General features: G+C 63.1%; 2 protein-coding genes across 10 annotated transcripts in view; both read left to right on the plus strand.

The window, feature by feature from the left end:
• Window positions 1–9,644, plus strand: part of ST3GAL3 (ST3 beta-galactoside alpha-2,3-sialyltransferase 3) — a 175,214-nt gene extending 165,570 nt beyond the window's left edge. For all 9 annotated transcript variants that reach the window (XM_035537650.1, XM_050712287.1, XM_050712286.1 and 6 more), the window contains one exon: window positions 6,152–9,644. In XM_035537650.1, the coding sequence (XP_035393543.1) occupies window positions 6,152–6,241 (90 nt within the window). In that variant the 3' untranslated portion in view covers window positions 6,242–9,644. The remainder of the gene's footprint in view (window positions 1–6,151) is intronic.
• A 4,014-nt stretch (window positions 9,645–13,658) lies between these two features.
• ARTN (artemin) lies at window positions 13,659–17,717 on the plus strand. The gene is given in 5 exon segments (XM_035538065.1): window positions 13,659–13,704; window positions 16,708–16,778; window positions 16,884–17,067; window positions 17,282–17,383; window positions 17,386–17,717. Coding segments are annotated over 5 exon segments (735 nt in total).
• The last annotated feature ends 893 nt before the right edge of the window (window positions 17,718–18,610 follow it).

An 18,610-nucleotide genomic window follows, 5' to 3' on the forward strand; every position in this document is an offset into this window, starting at 1 on the left:
CTGGGTGCTGTCAGAAGTCAGTCGCAGACATCCATCAGAAGCCAGCATTGCTGTCGGGGGGGGGCCAGGTATTGCCAGGTGTCACAGCTAGCACAGCTCTTCTCACCAACCTCCAGGGGACGAGGAGAGCTGGTGGCCTTCCAGAGCTGATTTTAGCAGGCATGAAGACCTTGCAGAGGGCCATTAGAAATAGCCTTTGGTCAAGTGCCTTTGTTGTTAAATTAAACAGAAAGGCAACAGGAGGTGCTCTGTAACTCAGATTTTGTTTCCAAAAGGGAGTTTGGTAAGAGGAGAGTTTGATAAGCTGAGTGCTAGGGCAGCACTCACGGGGGGTGCTCGGTGGAGCTGGGACACGTGTGCACATGCAAGTCTATTTAGGCTTAGCCTAGGAGAACTGGCTACCAAAAACAGATGCACAGAATTGCTTATGGACTCATTATAGAAGGGAACTTAATTATTTTTTTTCCTCAAAAATGCAAAAATTGTCTGCGATTCATGTTTGTAGTAAGGGGAGAACAGACAGGAAGAGGTTTTGAGATGAAGCTTTGTAAATAACTTCTTCAGAGTGATGCTGGAGGAGCAGGAGAAAGCATCAGGCAGAGGAGACTTCAGCCTGTTGGTTGGAAAGGACAGAGATAAAGCAAAAACCAGCAAAAGTCAGGCTGAATTAGCTCTCACAAAGGAAAATAAAACAAATACTACACGGTCCTGCTGCAAGCAAATAACATCAAAACAGGGAAAGACTTATGAGGGCTGTAGCATCCAAGGAGGTGAAGGATGTGGAAGGCATAGGGATTAAAGAGTCCAAGTGGGAATTGTGTGAATGAACACGTTACCTCTACAGGGGAGATGGGGTGAACATGAGGGAAAGGGCGACTTACGGTGGTAAGTTCATAGAAACAGAAAATGACTGGGTCAGTAGTGAAAGGCAGGAGCTGTTCGACTTAATGCACTCGGTATGAACGCCTGAAAGATCCCTGTCCCTAACACCACGGTGTTGAGCCAGCTAAGCTGCAAGTCCAGAGGAAAAGGTCTTCAATAAATCTATCAGGTTACATGTGGTTCCGTGGGATTAAATTATAGTGGATATAATACCTTTATTTCCTTTCTTTTTCTTCCCTAAAAGGGGGAGGATGGGATCGAGGCAAGGAAAATAATCCTGTCAAATTCAGAGCTCCTAATCTGACCTCAGAGGTACTATTCAAGAACTATTCAGAACTTTAGAGCAAAGTTTAAATGAAAGAATAATTAAATCCTGAAAGCAAACACAACATGGATTTACCAAAGGCAGGTTACAAAAACTAATTTAATATCTTTATTTGATTTTTTTTTTTAAATCGTTCCAGGGACAGAGGAAGTGTAGTAGATCAGTCGTCTGAAGTTCAGTTAAGCATGTGAAACTGTGCCATGCAAGGTATTATTAGTTAAGCTTCAGAAGCTATGGTTTGGTGCAACACCTGTATGTGAACAGGCTCTGAAGAGGAAAACAAAGAGCAGCACTGAATGGAGGGCTGGGAGTTCCCCCAGAGGAGGTCATGTTCAGTATTTGCATTAATGATTTCTGGCACAGGAGGCGGTGGTGTGCAAGTTGAATTTGTGATGACACAAAGCCAGGTGTGGTCAATACAAAGGAAGATCAAAAGACCATCCAGGAAGACCACGATCACCCTCAGAACAGGAGTGAACTGGATGGGATGGAACCTAATGGATGAATGGAAAGTCATTCAGTTGGGACAATAACAGAAATTTTTATTATAAGCTGGGAAAGCATTATTTGACAGTGACAGAGGAGGGAAGTGCTTCGATGTGTACTAATAAATCACGGGATAATTCAGGATGCGAGGCTATTACTGTGGGAAAAAAAAGGCAAATGTAACTCTGGGAAGACTCAGGGAAAGGACTCCTGGTAGAGAGAGAACTGCACAAGGCAATGGTGAGCCCTTTTCCTGCTTCACCACAAGTGAACGCAGAGTAAATAAGGACAGAGGGAGCAACTGCACTTCTGAGATATCTCCCAGTTTTCCTAGGGGAGATGGAGAGCCTGTTTTGGTAGGAGAAAAAGAAAGCATGGCTTCTTAGCTTGGTAGAATGAAGGTTGAGAAGAGAAACAACAGCTCCCTATATATGTATTAAGAACAAGCAAGAGCTAAAAGAGCTGTTTGAAATTTCAAGTTGCTGTAAGAATGACTGGGCATAGAGGAACTGGGAGCGATTCTTTCTTAACCATGAAACAAGAGAATTAGCAGCAGTGGAGGCTGGAAAAGGAGCTCTGGGCAAGGGATGTTGCCAGTGAAGCACCGCTTCTTGCTGCCGCCGTGGTTTCTGTGCGGGTTTTCGGGGAGAAATGCTGCTGACTTGCAGAAATGTGGAGGATGTAACAGAACTGAGAAACCTCTGACTTTGCAACCTGCTCTTTTCCTTGAATGCGTTCTTTGTTGACTTCACTCTCTCTCATTTAATTTCCCTGTATTTTATGGCATTGCAACAGACTTGATAAGACTAGCATGCTCTGAAGCTGAGCCATTGCCCCACTTGTAATTGACTGCAGATGGTGAGCTTACCTTCCTCGTGGGTTGGCCTCTGAAACATTTTCTCAGTCTTAAAATACTCCACTTGGCTTCTCGTGAAGGGACAGAGGATGTTTTGTGCTTCCTTGTGGAATCAAGAAGAAAGGAGAGGTGGTTCTGGGGCTGCTGCATTTGCATAGTCCTGAAAGGTAGCTTTAACCGATGATAAATTTTGGTCTAATAACTGTGACCAAGCGCTCATACATCAGGCCCACTGCCACCCCCTGGGATGGACAGCTCTAACAGTGTGTGTGCTGGCAGAGCGGCTCTGCTGCTGCCGCCACTGGAAAGAGCAAGCAGGGAAAGACCCGAAGCAAAGGAAATCCCAGCCGCACCCCAAACAACAAGAAGGGCTCTGGAGCCTCCTGGGACGTTCATTAATTCAGCCATGGCTCAGACAAGCTGCCCGTTTGTTCGCACAAGCAGGAGCTGGACCGAGCGCCTGCTCGATGCCAGCAGCAGAGCAGCGAGGGCAGAGCCCCTCTGCCAGGTCACAGGAGCAGCAGTGGTGTGACGCGTGGTGACACAAAGCTGGAGGTGGCAGTGCGTGATCCAGGCTGCTCTGCCCCTGGCTGGAGCTGCAGGTTCACAGGGAAATAGCTGGACTTTGCTGCTTGTGATGCTGAGGTGTAGCTTCAGGGCTTAGGGCAGGAGCTTTGTGAACGTAAGCAATCCTCCCTGGAGGATTAGGAAATGAGGCAGTGACGGCTCAGTGTGCATGGGAAGAGAGTCAAAGCAGTCAGAAGGGACAGAGAGCATCTTGCCAGGGCAGCTAAAGCACATCCAGTATCCAAGGGCAGAAAAAAGGCTTCTTTGCTACAGTACTATCAGGAGTAAATCACTGGTATTGTGGCTGCTTCATGTAAACCTCCTCCAGGTGTGGGTTTTGCTAACGACAATGCATAAAATGTCAGAATTAGCACTCTGCCAGCACAGCCCTGTCCGTGGGGTTGCGGGTGCCAAAGCATCGCCTGTCCCTTACCGCTTGTTGCAGCTCAGGACACTGCACCAGCTGACAGAGATGGCCGGGACACCTCGCCCAGGAGCACGGTGACACAGAGCTCCTCGGCTTACCCAACAAGCGGTGACAAATGCTTGCTGTGATGCAGAGAGCTTCCCTTACAGCAGGTACAGCGGGGTCCTGGCCCCAAAGTCAGGGGCCTGCTAAAGGCTGGCTTTTTATGAGACCACCCCAAACCCTGTGCCCGCAGCCTGCAGCACCACGCACCGGGCTCTTTGCAGCGAGCAGTGTGGAGCCTGCAAGGCTCAGGATCCCAGGCAGGTTTTGCGGTGTGTTCTGGTGCCTTTCCCCTGTCGGCGGTGATGGGAGCGAGGTGCCTGCCTCTCCTTGGCAGTTTTGAAAAATTTGCTCCGGATCTTCTCCCCCCTGCGGCCGCCGGCGCAGGAATGCAGTCTCCCTCGCCTGATTAGCTCTGTCTGTCAGTGGGGCGAGTCCCTCTCCTGCAATCAGTAACCCGAGCTAGTGTTGAAGACATGCCTCATGCCTCCTGTCGGGTGGAGCAGCACCGCACCGAGCGCCCTGCTGGTGCTCCTTGCAGGGGGACGAAAGCCTGTTCCCCTCCCTCTGTGGTCTCACACCCGACCGCAAAGCCTTTGAGGGTACAGCCACAGCCAGCAGCAAGATGCAGGGATCAAGTGGGAGGCTCAGTTTCCCTTACATGTGGCTTTCTGCTTGGAAAGAGGAATTTGTGGCAGTGACCAGAGCTGAGAGCAGCCTTCGTGCTGAATAACCGAGGTTCACACCTCTTGCCAGCAGCCTGGCGTGTGGTGCAGGAGAGCGCAGTTGTAGCACCCAGGTTTACCATCCACCTCCTGTACTTAAATTCCTTCTCCCTTGTACCTTTCATGCAGGCAGATTTCCTCCTGCCGTCAGACAAGGTGCTTGCATGTGGCCTGAGCCGATCTTTTAGGTGGTTTGAGTTTTCCTAGAAGTGGCTGCTCCCCACTTTCTGTACGTACCGAGGGGCACAAGCAGCTCGTATGGGTGAAACCAGTTGACCTTTGCTGTGTGCTGAGGCAGAAGGGCACGGAGGAGGGATCAGCTTGTGCTGTGACGTCTCGGGCACGGCCAGGCTCCCTCGTGCTCCAGGTAGGCTTTGAGCAGCAAGCCAGCCAGATAGAAGCTGCAAGGGTGCTGCAAGGCGCGGAGCTCCTAGCGCAGCCCCGGTGCCAGCAGACACCGCTCACTGCCTGCTGGCAGCAGCACACGCGCCCTTGGCTGCCTCTGCCGGCGCTGTGTGCTCGTAGCAAGGGGCTGTGCTGTCGGGAGAGGCACTGCTGCGAGGCAGGGACCATGCACAGGACCCCCAGGTGATGTGCCACACGTGCGAGTGCCTCCAGCGCACGGGGATCCTGACTCTCCTGCTCCGAGGGACAGGCGCGTGCGGCTCTCAGTGCTGCTTCTTAAAATTCATGTTTGTTTTTTTTTCTCTTATGACGCAGCTTTCTTCCCAGTGCAAGTTTTCAGTTTCTGCTTTCATGCTAGCAGAAGGCAAACGCTGAGCTGTTTCTTGACATTGTCCCTGCAGTTTACAGGCAGGGTCTTCTGCGTTTTCAGTCTCATGCGTGGCCATGCGGTTACCTGTGCTGGTGCACCCTCGCAGCATTCGAGTAACCAGAAGTGAAAAGCTTCTTTTGAACACAGGCTGCAAGATAAGACCTGCCTGATCTCTCAGCAGCTTTAACTGTCATAAATCCTATGCGCTGAGGGGACAGCAGTATGAGTGCGGAGCAGCAGGAGGAGAGGCATTTCCAAAATGTGCTGGAGATCTAGCGAGGTACCGTCGGTCCCTGGCACCTCTTGGCACCAGACAGGACACCCACAGGTGACAGGACAGCCACGTGCACGTTGTGTGTGCGGGACGCAGCCAGGGCTCTGCAGGGAGGTGCCACGGTCTGGCCGAGGCCTCTGTACTCCGCTGCTTGAAGCCATCTCTGGGATGTTCCCATCGAGGTATTTTATCATGGCCCACATCTTATTTAGAGCCAAGGTTACCTGCTGCCCAGAGCACTGTCCAGAAGATGTGGATTCCCGTCCTGGGATTCTTGTCTCGCTGGGAGATTTTGGGGAAAGTCGCTTTGCCCTGCCCTGTCTTTGACACCCCAGGGGACAAGTTCCTCCCTGCTTCCATTAAGTGCTTTACCAGTACCAGCGCAGCGGGGCGATGGCAGATCACTGCTGAAGCCTGCAGCAGGGCACACATCGGGGGGCTGACAGCAGCTATAGCAGTCATAGCCCTGAAATGCCTGACTCGGAGACGTGCCCGTCCCACCCTTCGCACTGTATTAGTGTGACCTTTGGCATCTGATTTCCTCTTGGTAGGGCTAGTGGAGGCAGGAGCTGGCCTTGGTGAGGCTGGTCTTGGGATGAGCTAGTTTTCCAGCTCTGCTGGCTCTATCTAGATAAGAGGAGGTCCTTGGTCTGCAAGGGCCCTTCTGGTCGGCAGCAGGCTCTGTCTCCTTGGCAGAACCCCGTGCCAGCTGGAGGCTCCCATGATGTGGGGTGGAGGAGCATGCTTGGCCAAGGATAGCTGCTGACCTTTGTCTGTCTCCTTTCCTTCCAGTCCTGGACGCACAACATCCAACGGGAGAAGGAGTTCCTGAGGAAGCTGGTGAAAGCCCGAGTCATCACCGACCTGACCAGTGGGATCTGAGTGGCTGCAGCCGCTGCCTCAAAGGGAGGAGAGGAAGATGCACGCTGCAGCTCTGGGAGCAGGCACTGGCAGCCCCCCGCAAGAAGCCCGCTTCACTGGAGACACACAGAGATGCCCGGGTGCCCTGGGAAGGCCCTCTCGCATTGCCAGTCTGCAGGAGGGCAGCATCTGCTGCCTCCAGTCCTAGAGCTGGCAGGAGGAGGGCAAGGGGCTGAGCGGGCAGTTCTTGAACTCTGCATTGCAGACGGATCTTCTGTATCCAGAATTAAACGGGAAAGACTCAGGAGAGAGAAGGACGGTTTGTGAATAAAACGACTTGTGCCAAATGGGAGGTGACGCTGCCCCAAGGCAGCGGTGCCTGAATGTACAAAGTATTATTTTTTAAAGAAACTCTGCTGGAATCATACTAGAAATACCAAGGTGCAAAGCGAAGTCTGCTTGTGCACAGCCCTGCGAAAAGCTCGGCCTCGCCTCGCTCCGTCTGCATTGTCGCTGGCCTCAGACCTTTCCCCGGGAAAACAAATCCGTCCAAGACTTCAGTGTTGGTGGTGCTGCTATAATTTAAAAGGAGGATGGCTTTCCCTCGTTCTCCACTTGGAGCTTCGCGTTGGAGATGAGCATGGGTTTGTTTTTCTGCACTTTTCCTCGCTTCCTGCGTAGAGGCAGCAGCAGCCACTTACTTGGCTGTGTTTTCCGTAGCCGTTTGTCCTGCCCCGACTCTGCCCTCACCCTGGCGTGGAGCAGGGAGCCGGTGGCTTCCTCTGCCTGCAGCAGCCCCTCACCGCCATCCTGCGTGTCACGGCGCTGCGGAGCCCACCTCGCTGTGCTCAAGGCTTCCAGGCCTCTTGGGTTGTGCCTGCTGTGCAGGGCCCTCACCGAGCCGGTGCAGATCGGTGTCACCGCTCCTGGACAGCGCCTCGCTTTGCTTCTGTGGGGGAGAGGAGTGATTCGTTGTTTGGAAGGAGGTCAGATGTTGCGTGGATATCTGAAGCTTTGCAGTTTAAGAGCGGGCTGCCGAAGATGTTTTACGTTCCAGACTCGACTGTGTTCCCTGATCCGTGACCTCAGTGGTGGTGGAGCCTGCTGGCAAGGCTGGGGGCCTGCTGGGAACCCTCGCCTTCTGCTTGGCCCCTGCTCACTTCATTTCCAAGCTCCTCCTGTGCTGCTCGAGCACTGCTGCTCCTCCTGCTCTCAGGAGCACGTCCCTTCCTTTGCTCTCTTGGTCCCAAGATGCAGTATTTGCACATTTGATTTGTATACGTATTTCAGAGGAGCTGGAATAAACTGAGCAACGTGGCTGAGCGCGAGGACAGCGGGGTGCTCTCGTCCACCTGGAGAGCGTGGGCAGAAGAGGGATTGCGGGGAGAAATCAGGTGGAAATGGGCTTCGAGGCAGGAGCAGGCCACCCTGCGCCCACGCAGGGCACCATTCCGAGCCACGTCTCTGCACGTCGAGGCCACCGCGGGGGTCAGCGGAGGGGATCTGGGAGGTGCTCCCTTCCTTTCCCCTTCCATTTCCCTTCCCCTGTCCCTCTGGCCTCCCAGCTGGGTGATCCCTGCTCTCCCCAGGTACGTGCCTGCCCCCAGGATGCTCCATGAGGTTTCCAGTCCAGAAAGCTGGGGTTTTCAGCAAGTTTTTGACCATCTGCAGTGGCAGATACTCATTTGAATGTTCTCCCCCAATTTTTTATTATTTTTTTTTTGCTCAAGGGACTGGAGGTCCTGGTGGAGGTGCCTGGGCTGGACCTGGCCAGGTTGTGGCACCTACTTGGTGCTTGAACTGGGTCTTCAGCTGCTGCTGGGGAAGCCCTAGGGCACTGAGGGGGGTGATGGGCCCCATCCATACACTACAGGGAGCGGAGATGCCAGAGAGCAGGTAGCTGCAGCCAGGAGGAGGAGGGGAAGAGCCTTCGGGGTCAGTGCTGGGCTCCTCGCTACCCCCAGAGGAGCTGTGGAGGGAGCACCCCCATGGAGACAGCAGAGCATCAATTTGATTTAGTCCATTATCACTACAAACTCACAGGGCACCGTTACCTTCTAACTCACTGTCTCCGGGCCCAAGGCCCCTGCTCTGCTTTCCCTGTCCTCCCAGCTCCCCACGCCATTGAGGTCAGGTCCCGATGGGAAGCTGTCCCTGCAGACCAGGGGGTCTCAGGCTCAGGTTGCGTGGCTCGGGGTGACTGCGGTGGGTCGGGACACCTGCAAGTGGAGAGAGCAAGGATGGAGGTGCTGGGGGACCACGGCTCCCCCGTGTCTCACTGTCCCTCTTGACCCAGGACTCTCAGCAAGGACATCAGCGGGGCAGGTTCATCCACGGAGCATCCCACGGCCAGGCCCTGCGGGTGATGCCGGTGTGCGCCCCGGCCCCGGGGCAGCACGTGGCGCTGGGACTGGCTCCTGGAGGCCTCTCCTTGGCTGTCTCCTCGCGTGCACCTGCAGCCACCTCCCGCCCTCCGAGACGCTGCAGCCCTGCCAGCTCGGAGCGGTGCACGCGGGTCAGAGCAGGGTCAGTGGGACGGATGCGAGTCTTGGCCTCTCCCTCGCTGTGACTCACCTTTTCAGCTCGGAAGGGAGAGCCCAGGGGAATTCTCCACGGCCTAAATATAGAGCGGGGTTGCCTGACGCCTCTGCCACGCCGCCGTGCAGAAAGGCCAGCGGGGTGGCAGGGAACCTGCCTGGAGAGGGGCTGGGGGAGCGCGAGGAGGTGGGGGCCGGGGAAATCCATGTGCCAGTGGGAGCCAGCTCCTGCGGTGGGGCTTTGCTCCTGCTGGTGTGGGCAGCGGGTCTGGGGCACCGCAGCACTGCTCCCTGGTATCAGCATCACCCAGGTCAGGGCTGGCCGTACCGTGGCCTCGAGCTCACACATGCTGAACGGAGGCAGCGCCACCAGGGAACGTGAGGCTGCGGGGGATCTGAGCCCGGCATCCTCCGACCAGCACCTCTGGGCTTCCCGGGTCTCCTTTCTGCCGGGAGGGAGATGGGGAAGGTGGCAGGGCAGGCTGGGGACGGGCAGCACCAGACGAGGGCTTCCAGGTGGCCTGGTAAGGAGGCGGCCACCACGCTGAGCTCCACCGGCAGCAGCGGGGTCCCTGTGGTCAGTCTGAGCATGCGTCGGGCGCGGTGACCCCCTGCCACCCTTGGGTGTGGGTGACAGGGACGCCACCCAGCTCCTCCACAGCATGTGGACCTGCTCCAAGGGCCAGGGAGCTCGCCAGTGCTGTACCAAGCTGAGATGTAAGAACTCAATGAGTTTTTAAAATTAGTTTTAGTTTCTGCATTGTTTTTTTTTTTTTTTTAATTTTCCCTCTAGGTAGGGAGGGCAAGAGTCTTGCAGGCTCCTCCAAGCCGGCTTATGTCACATCAGTTCAGTCATATCACAGAAGCAATAAAGCTATCAAACGAGCTTGGCTGGCCTCTTTCTTTTGCTGCCTGTGGCCATTTTTAGGGGAGGCAGAGGGATTCCCCCGCTCGGGCTATCCCCAGCCTGCTCCAGCTGTTGGCTCCTCCAGCAGAGCACCCCGAAGGCACCTGCTGATCCCAGGGGCCTGGCGCTGGGGCCAGCAGAGGGCTGTGCTCCTCCTGCCCGGTGACCGAGGGGATGGGAGAGGGGCTCAGGGTGGGTGCACAATGTGTCGGGGGGCAGCAGCCCCCTTCTACATATGGGGCTGGCCATTTCGAGGTGGTTCGCAGTCCACCTGTTGAGCTGTGAAGGTCACCCAGCCTCAAACCACCGCATTCCCGTATCCTGCTGGAGGGAGCGATGGGGGCACCGCGGGGACGGCCTCTGCTCACCACGCAGGCACCTCTGTGCCCCTCTGAGCTGCGGTGGCAGCCGTCCCGGCCGTCCCAGCCGTCCTCCCCTTGCGGCGAGCACTCGAGGCACCAAGCCAGGGCTGGAGGAGACAGAGAGGGCCCTGGGCCCCTCGCTCAGATCCTCCTCATCAAAGCACACTGTGCCTGACGTTGGGGCATGCGGAGAGGAAGCTGGGGTGACGGCGTCCTCCCTGTGGCTGCCTCCCTTTGGGCCTCTCTCGGGGACTCCCCGGCAGCGGGGTCACTTCCAGCCGCTCACCACCCCGCTGGGTGCGGCCCCGGCGAAGGCAGGTGTCCGGCCAAGTGACCTTCTCGCCGCTGCGTCCAGGAAGGAAGCAGTTTAGGAAGCCGGGGGCTGAGGCCGTGACCGACTCCAACACCTGCCGGGCCCCAGAGGGAGGATGTGACCCCTGCCATGGCCCCAGCGATGCTGGGGAGCTTCCAGGGCCGTGGGACGAGTCAGGGACGGTTTCGTCACTCAGGGGAATTGGGGGGGCTGCTTCCAAGTGGGTGACAGGTCTGACGGACACGAGGGGTGGCCTCCTGCCAGCACTGGTGGGACACTGCGGAGGCGACTGCCTCCCGGGAGCACGGCTGCAAGTTACGGACCCTTAGTTAGAGAGGGGAGCGGCTGGAGCTGCTCAAACCCCTCTTTTCTGCTCTCCTTTTCCAGACCCTGAAGGAGCAGAGCCACCGCTGCCACCCCGCACGTGACACGTACCCGAGCCGGGGAGCAGGGCACGCAGGGACAGCCACGTTAGCAGAAGCAGGCGCTTGGTTCTGGTAGCAGATGTCCCCGAAGGAATCACGTCGCCACCGAGACAGGGACAGCGCAACCGGCCGGCCTGTCTGCGTCACAGCTCTGCTCCCCACGTGCTTGGTGGCGAGCTCCGTCCTGCCGTCGGGCTGGAGCACGTCAGCCCTGTCCTGCCCCACGCCTGGTGGCACCTGCAGGGACAGACGTCAGGCTGGGAGGGACGAGGGACACGAGGGACACGGGGACAGCCCCAGCCCTGTGGGGCTGGTGCAGGCGGTGCCTTGGGAGGCACCAAACCAGCCGCTGCCAACAGCAGCTGGGGTTCAGGCACTGCGCTGGGCAGTGCCACCTCCTGCCACTGTGGTGCCACCAGTGTGACATCCCAGGCAGGGCAGCAGCAGGGTGACATCTCCAGGGGCAGAGGAGGGAGCCAGGACCCCCAGGTTTATGGGTTATCAGCCACAAAGGGGGCACCCCCAGGAGGGCACAGAGGGCAGGCTTTGCACAGCCATCCTGCTACAGGACTGGGGACACTGTGGGCACCACAAGGGGTCCCCTGGACACCCCACTGTGCCATGCCCACCCCAGCATCGTGCCCGGGGCAGCTCCTGGACGAGCCCTGGGGACATGAGGGGACACGAGGACCAGCCCAGCAGTGCGCAGGGAAGGTAGGAGGGGATGGGGCACCCCGCCTGGGACACCTTTGGCTGTCACCAAGCCCTGCAGGCTGCCTGCTGTGGAGGGCAGCCCCTCTTGGGCATCTCCCCCTGTGTGGACACGGCTGTGGCCAGTCCTGGCCCCGAAGGCGTGGCCAGGGGACCCAGGGCAGGACGTGCCACCCACGGGGAGACTGTCCAAGCAGGCAGCCCCCTTATATTGGCCTACTGCCCTGCGAAGCACAGGGTCCTGTTCCCTGACCCTGTCCCTGCCAATTCCCCACCCCAGGGCCGCTCCTGTGCCCCCAAACCTCCGCTGGGCCGAGGCAGCAGGGCTTCACCCCTGGAGCAGTCCAGGGGAGCAGTCCCAGGCCACAGCAGCAGGGCAGCGAGACCCCCACACCACATGCTCGGCCCTCTTGGGGTAGGAACAGCACCTCCAGGCCCTCTGCCACCCAGCTAGCAGCACCGGGGACAGCTTAGCCACCGCCTCCCGGGCCAGCGCATTCCCCGGCAGGTGCTGCCACGGGAGGGATGCGGGAGCTGTCATCCTGCGAGGGATAATCCAGCAAGACGAGGCCAGGCCAGGCCAGGCAGCCGGCTCGCACGCGCTCCTCCAGCCCTCCCAGACGCGGGGTCTGGGCGGCGGGGAAGCCGGCAACACCGCTTTGGGATCGGGGGGCAAGGAGGGAGCCCAGGCCAAGACCGCAGGGGCTCCCCGGGGCCGGCGTGCAGCAACAGCGTGGCTGCTGGCCCTGCTCCAGCAAGGGAGAGTTATATAAGCCCGGGGAGGCTGCGAGGCGCTGCCCGGGCAGATGACACGGCCGGCAGCATCCCGGGGCGCGCAGCCCGGCCGGACGCCTCCGGCCACCGCCGCGGGCAGGGCCCGGGGGGCCAGCGAGCCATGAGGGCTGGCCCCGGGGGGCTCGGCCGGGCTGGGCTGTGCCCCCACGGCCTGCTCCGGCCAGGGGAGCACGTGTGAAGCGAGGCCGAGCGGAGGCGGCCCTGGGATTTTGGCACGTTCGCAAGGAGCACTCGAGAGCCCCACGATGGACGTGGAGGGCCCTGGGCGGTGACGCAGGGACTCGCACGGGCACGGCTCGGCTCGGCTCGGCTCGGCTCGCCAGCCGGCCCCCATGTCCCCGGGGCCTGCGACGGCCCCGGCGGAGGGAGGCAGGGAGGCGGCGCAGGTAAGGAGGCCGCCGGCGGGTGGCCGGGCCCGGGGTGGCCTCGGGGGCGCAGGGGCGGGCGGGGAGGCAGGGCGGGGAGGCCGGACTCCTCCTCCGCCGAGGCGCACGGGTGGACCGAGGGGGGCTCGGGTGCGTGGGGACGGTCCCCGCTGCTCCCACGCCGAGCCGCGGGGACCCCACGGGGCCGCAGGGGGGGCTCCGGGGGCTCCCCCCGACGCCACGCGTGAGGGTGCTCCGTGGGGCCGCGTCCCCCCACCCCAAAACCTTCCCTCGCCCCGCACGGGGTCCGCGTGGGGCTCCGTCCCGCTCGGGGAAGGGCTGAGCGTGGCCCCGCGGGGGGGCCCGTGTCCGTCCTGCCTGTGCTGCGACCGCGCTGTCGGGGCAGCGAGCCGCCCGGGGAGCCTCGCCGCGGGGCGTCCGTCCGTCGGTCCGTCCGGGAGGGCTGTCCGGCGGCTGTCCGGCCGCCCGGTGCCGGTGGAGGTCCCGGTGCCGGTGGAGGTCCCGGTGCCGGTGCGGGTCCCGGCGCCGGTGCAGGTCCCGGCGCGGCTCCCGGTCCCGCCGAGGGTCGGGGGGCGGCTCCCGGTGCTGGCGGGGTCCCGGGGCCGGCGCCCTCCTGCTCCCGGGGCGGTCCCGGCTGCGGGGCGGGCCGGGGGGTCCCGGTGGCGCTCGGGGCGCGGTGCCGGTGCCGGTGCCCGCCCCGCCGGTCAGGTGACGGCGGCTGGAATTTGACACCGGCGGCGGCGGCGGGAGCGGGATGGAGCCGCCGCTGCCCCGCACTGCGCGCCCGCCCGCCGGCACCGGCACCGGCACCGCACCCCGAGGCGCACGGGGACCCGCACCCCCGACCCCCGAGGCGCAGCGGGAGCTGCACCGGGAGCGGCACCGGGAGCGGCACCGGGAGCGGCGGCGGCGGGAGCCGGTACCGGTGCCGGCGGGGCAGCGCCGGCCCCCGCCCGCGCCCCGCCCCGGCGCGGCGGCGGGGGGCGGCGGGGAGCGGAGGCGATGCGGGGCGGCGGCGGCCCGGGGGATGCTCCCCGCCGCGGGCACGGTGAGTGCGGGCCGGGGCGGCGGGCGGCGGCAGCGGCCGTCCCAGCCCGCCGGCAGCCTACGGGGAACCGGGGCGGGTGGATGGGGGGCAGAAATAAGGGGGGTCCGCTCCGCCGCCCGCCCCACCGGCAAAACCCGCGGGGCGGCGAGGGGGGCCCGGACCACCCCCGTCACCCCGGGCAGGTCCCGGCCCGGCGGCTCCCGGGGCTGCCCGAGCCCGGCCCCGCGGGGGGAAGCGCTCGGGAGCCGCGGCGGGGAACGGGGCTGCCCCCGCTCGGGCCGGGGAGAGGCGGGGACCCCGCCGGGGGTGCCCGGGGGCACGGGGCCGGGCTCGCCCGCCCCTTCTCGGGCTCACCCCTTCAGGCACGTCGGGGGGGTCCCTGTCCCGGCTGCCCGGGGCCGGCCGGTGAGCGGGGCAGGCAGCTCCCGCCGGGCCGGGCCGCCCCTGGGGAGAGCCCCGGGACCGGGGCGCGGGGACCGGCGCTGCCCCGGTGTCCCCGGGCGGCCGCGGCTGCTTCCACGCGGAAGCAGCTCCTCGTTCGTGGGCCCCACGTGTCCGGTACCGGCCTCCCCCGGCCCTGTGGGGCAAGTGCCAGCCCCGCGTCACCCGTGGGCTTCCTTTGCGACCCCTCGCAAGTCCTCCAGCGCGGTGGGACGCCGGCCCTCCGCCGGTTCCCGGTGCCCGCAGGTGCCCGGGGAGGTCTCCGGGCATCACCCCACGCCGCCAGCGAGGCCCGGCCTTATCCCCGGCCTCAAAGAGGCCCCCCACCCCGGGATGCTGGGACCCTCGTTCTGGGGATGGGGCTCCCCAGCGGCCGCCACGCAGCGTATGTAGGGTGCGCACCGGAGCCGTCCCCGCACCGTTCGCCCCGTGCCCCGGGACGGGCCCCAGGGGCACGGCTCCGCTCAGCCCCGGGGGGGAACGCGTGGGTTGTGGGGGGGCTGACCCGAGCGAGGGCAGCTCCTCGCGTGGACCTGCCCGATCCCGACCTGGGAAGAGCTCCGGAGCCTGGTAGTGGCCGGCCGGGGCTCTCCGAGCCGGGGCAGGAGCAGACCCCACCCGGACCCCCTCCAGGAGCCGGGGCTGCGGCTCTGGCATCCCCGCGGGGCGCTCAGGACCGGGCCCGGCTGTTCCCCGTTCCCCCACCCCACGGGGGTGCGCAGCCAGCGCGGGGCCGTGCTGCCGGGGGGAGGCTTCCTTCTCCCTCCCGCTTCTCTCGGCGGATCCCGGGGCCGTGCTGCCGCCGGCTGGGCGAAGCCCGCAGTGCAGCTCGGCCCCGCCGCCCGTTCGCCGGCTCCCGGGGCAGATGCGCCCCGCTGGGGCCGGGGCTGCAGCGCCCGGTGCCCCTCCGCCGCCCGACGGGGCGGGCAGGGCGGCCCCGCCGCCGGTGCCCCCGACGGGACGGGGCTGGAGGAGCGGCAGCCCCGCAGCGTGGGCCCCAGCCGCTGTGTCACCGCCTGGCCGCCGGCCCGCAGCCTGCGAGGGCCCCCGTCCCGTCCCGCTGTGCTGCTGGGGCCGAGGGGCCGCTGCGGGGCAGTGGGAGCGGGGACGGGGGGCCCGGTTCCTGCTGGCGGGGCCACGGGACCCTCGCCGGGCCCCTCCGGGGGTGCCGGCCTGGGAAAACGATGACCTGGCGGCAGCGGCTGGCGCGGGGCCACGGGCCGCCACGGGAGCGATGCGCTGCGTGGGCCGTGCTTGGCCAAGCTGCGGCGGCTGGCGGGGCTGGGGGGCCTGGTGCCAGCCCTGCCTGCCGTGGGGCCGCATCCTGCCCGGCGCATGGCACGCAGAGGAGGTTCGTGCGCCTGGTGGTGCCTGCCACAGCCCCTTGGCGTGGAATGGCTGGGTGCCACCCACGCAAGGTGGCCGTGGGTATAGCAACCGGGGCTTGGGGCCTGACGAGCATCCCCTGAGGTGCTGGGGGTCAGGGGGAACTGGTTTTGTCTCCCCATGCCAGCAGTGTCCCGCTGCTTCCCCCTGCTCTTCAGCCAGCAGCGCTCTCCTCAGCATATCCCATCCCAACTTTGCTCCACTGCAGGAGCACCTGGGATTTGCTGGGGTAAAGCCATGGAGGGGGCAGGGGGAACCCCGCCGCTGTGGGATGTCACCAAGCTCGAAGGGGACAGTCCTGTCCTGAGAGATGGGGATGCAGCAGCAGACCAAAAGCTGGGAGCCACCTCTGGAGAATCCAGGCTTCCCCACTCCATGCTTGGGACATTGAGGAGCGGGGGCTTCCCCGCACCCCACACATGTGTGGGTGCAAACTGGCGCAGTCCCTGCACCTCCCAGGGGCCCACGGTGTGAATTCCCCTGTGTGGCGGGGCCGGCGGGCACTGGGTAGTGTCCTTGGGGTGAATGGCTTTGGAGAGCCCAGCGTGGTGCGCTGCCGTGTCCCCATGGGACCTGCCTGTCCCACCCCTCATGGCCCCGTTCACCCATCCACGGGCTGCTCTGGGGCCGCACGCCCCAGCTCCCAGCGCTGCACAGGCAGCGTGCCGGGGAGCCAGCGCAGGGCCGGGGGGTGGCCGCACCGGGGGACCCTGCGCTAATGGATTTGGAGTTTCCAAGGTCAGGCTCCCACCGCGAGCAAGAAAAACATTCCCAGGGAAGGGCCATGGGAAAGAGCCCCCCCCGCGGCGCTCCCAGTCCCAGCAGCTGCCTTACGGCACAGCCTGGCATCCCGGGCCACTCGCGCGAGGAGGCGGCTGCGTCCCCCCGAGGAGAGGTGCCGGGCAAAGTCCCTTCTGCCAACATCTCCAGGGAGGGAGACATAGGGGGTGTGGGGGCCTGGCTGTGTGGGGAGGGGATGGGAGGTGTTGTGGGGTGCTGGGGGTGAGGATGGCATGCTTGGCAGGGGAGAGGTGTGCCAGCTCCCAGCTGGTTTGATGGCCTCTCCTGGGTGCCACCGGGGTCTGGGTGGGCAGGGATGGGTGCTGCCAGTGCCAGCTGCGGGTGCCCACCCTGTGTGTGCTGCACAGGCACTGACCCAATCCTCTGTGCTTGCAGCCAGCATGGAGCAGCGAGCAGGGCCACCAGAGCCAAGACCTGCAGGACCCAGCACGCATCCGCAGCCCAAGGTGAGCCCAGGCCTGGCCGCCCATGATGGCCAGGACCCCCTGTCCCTGTCCCCATCCTCATCCCTGAGCCCAGAGCTCACCCTGCCGTGCCGTGCTGCGTTGCAGGAGGGGACGTTGTGGGGTGTCCTCACCATCCTCTCACTGCTGGCCGGGCTGGCCACGGGAGCCCTGTGTACCCCGCACTGCAACGAGACGCTGGATGCGGCCCCCACGCCGCGGGACATGGCCACTGCCAGCCCCAGCGCGGAGGATGGCGTGGAGATGCCGCTCGCCTGGAGCCAGCTGCACGGTGCGTGTTGGGGCAGGGGGGACACCCCGGGGGTGTGGGGACACTGTCACATGTGGGATGCACAGCCCGGGCACGGTGGCCCCGAGCACGGGTGAGCTGGCGGGGTGCGGTGGCACTGGGCTGCAGCGGGTGTCAGAGGGGTCACCGCAGGGGACGTGTGGGCTCGGTGGTCCTGGGAGGACAGGGATGATGGTGCCATCTTGTTTGCCTGCAGGGGACAACATGACAACGGGGGCCCTGGGTGCAACGGAGCTGGCGGAGGACCTGCTGCTGCGCGCCGAGCGCTCGCCACCGGGCATGGGCAAAGCCAAGAAGGGGCGCGGAAACCCTTGCGGGGTGCCCGCGGACGCAACTGCCACATCCGCAACCTGATGGTGAAGGTGCGCGACCTGGGCCTGGGCTTCAACTCGGACGAGATTGTGCTCTTCAAGTACTGCAGCGGCTCCTGCCACCGGGCGCGCAGCAACTACGACCTGACGTTGGGCAGCCTCCTGCGGCAGCAGCTCATCGTCCCGGGGCCGCAGGAGCGCATCCTCAGCCACCCCTGCTGCCGGCCCACCCGCTACGAGGCCGTGTCCTTCATGGACGTGCAGAACACGTGGCAGACAGTGGAGAAGCTCTCGGCGGCCGAGTGCAGCTGCATCGGCTGAGGGGGGGCTGCCGGCTCAGCCCCGGCTCGACGCACGCTGGCAGCCCCCAGCTCGTGGCGCTGGCACTCGGAGGAAGGCAGGAGGGTCCGGTGCCCCCAGTTTTACGTGGCCATGAGAGACTGAGGCAAGCTGGAGTCGTGATGGGGGGGTCGGCAGCAGAGCCCCCTCCCGCTCAGTGCCAAGCAGCCGGTGCCACCGGCTCTGTGGGGTCCTGCCTGGGTGCACCCCTACGTGGCTCGGCCCTGGGATAGGAGCCGGAGCAGGACGGAGCATCCCCAGCGCCCTGTGCCCTGCCTGGACTGCTGCTCCCACACCCCTGCCAAGCGTCGCCCGGGCTTCGGAGGGGGTCAGGAAGGGGCACCCCGGGGCTGGGGGTGGCCAGAGCCACCCTGCGGGGAGCGGATGTCCCCAAGGGCAGGGGCGCAGCGGGGCCAAACCGCACCGGCATGGGGCAGTGCCCGGTGCTCCACAGGGCACGGGCACCCTCGGGACCCCTGCCCGGCTCTGAGAGGGGGCTGCAGGGTCCCTCCCCGCGGTGCTGCGGCACTAAACTATTTATTACTCTAAATTATTTATTTATTGTTCTCGAGCGGCAGCTCCTATTTATGACTTTGGGCCCGCGGGGGCCGGGTGTAATTTAACCCCAGCGCTGATGTGAAGCCCTGGGGCTGCGGCCAGCAGCGCCCCGTCCCCATCCTCGGGCTCCTCGTGCCCCCAACCCCTATTATTATTATTATTTTTTTTTTTTGGTTGTTTTTCTATTATTTGTAAGATTTGAGGATAAACTCTATTTTTGTACAGCCGCCTTTTCCCGTAGCAATAAAGCGATGGGCCGCGCGTCCGACCCCGCTGCTGGGTGCTGGGTTTTTGGGGAGGGGGGGGTCCGCGGGCCG

The sequence above is a fragment of the Cygnus atratus genome, chromosome 8, assembly GCF_013377495.2.
Source record: "Cygnus atratus isolate AKBS03 ecotype Queensland, Australia chromosome 8, CAtr_DNAZoo_HiC_assembly, whole genome shotgun sequence".
NCBI classification, from domain to species: Eukaryota; Metazoa; Chordata; class Aves; order Anseriformes; family Anatidae; genus Cygnus; species Cygnus atratus.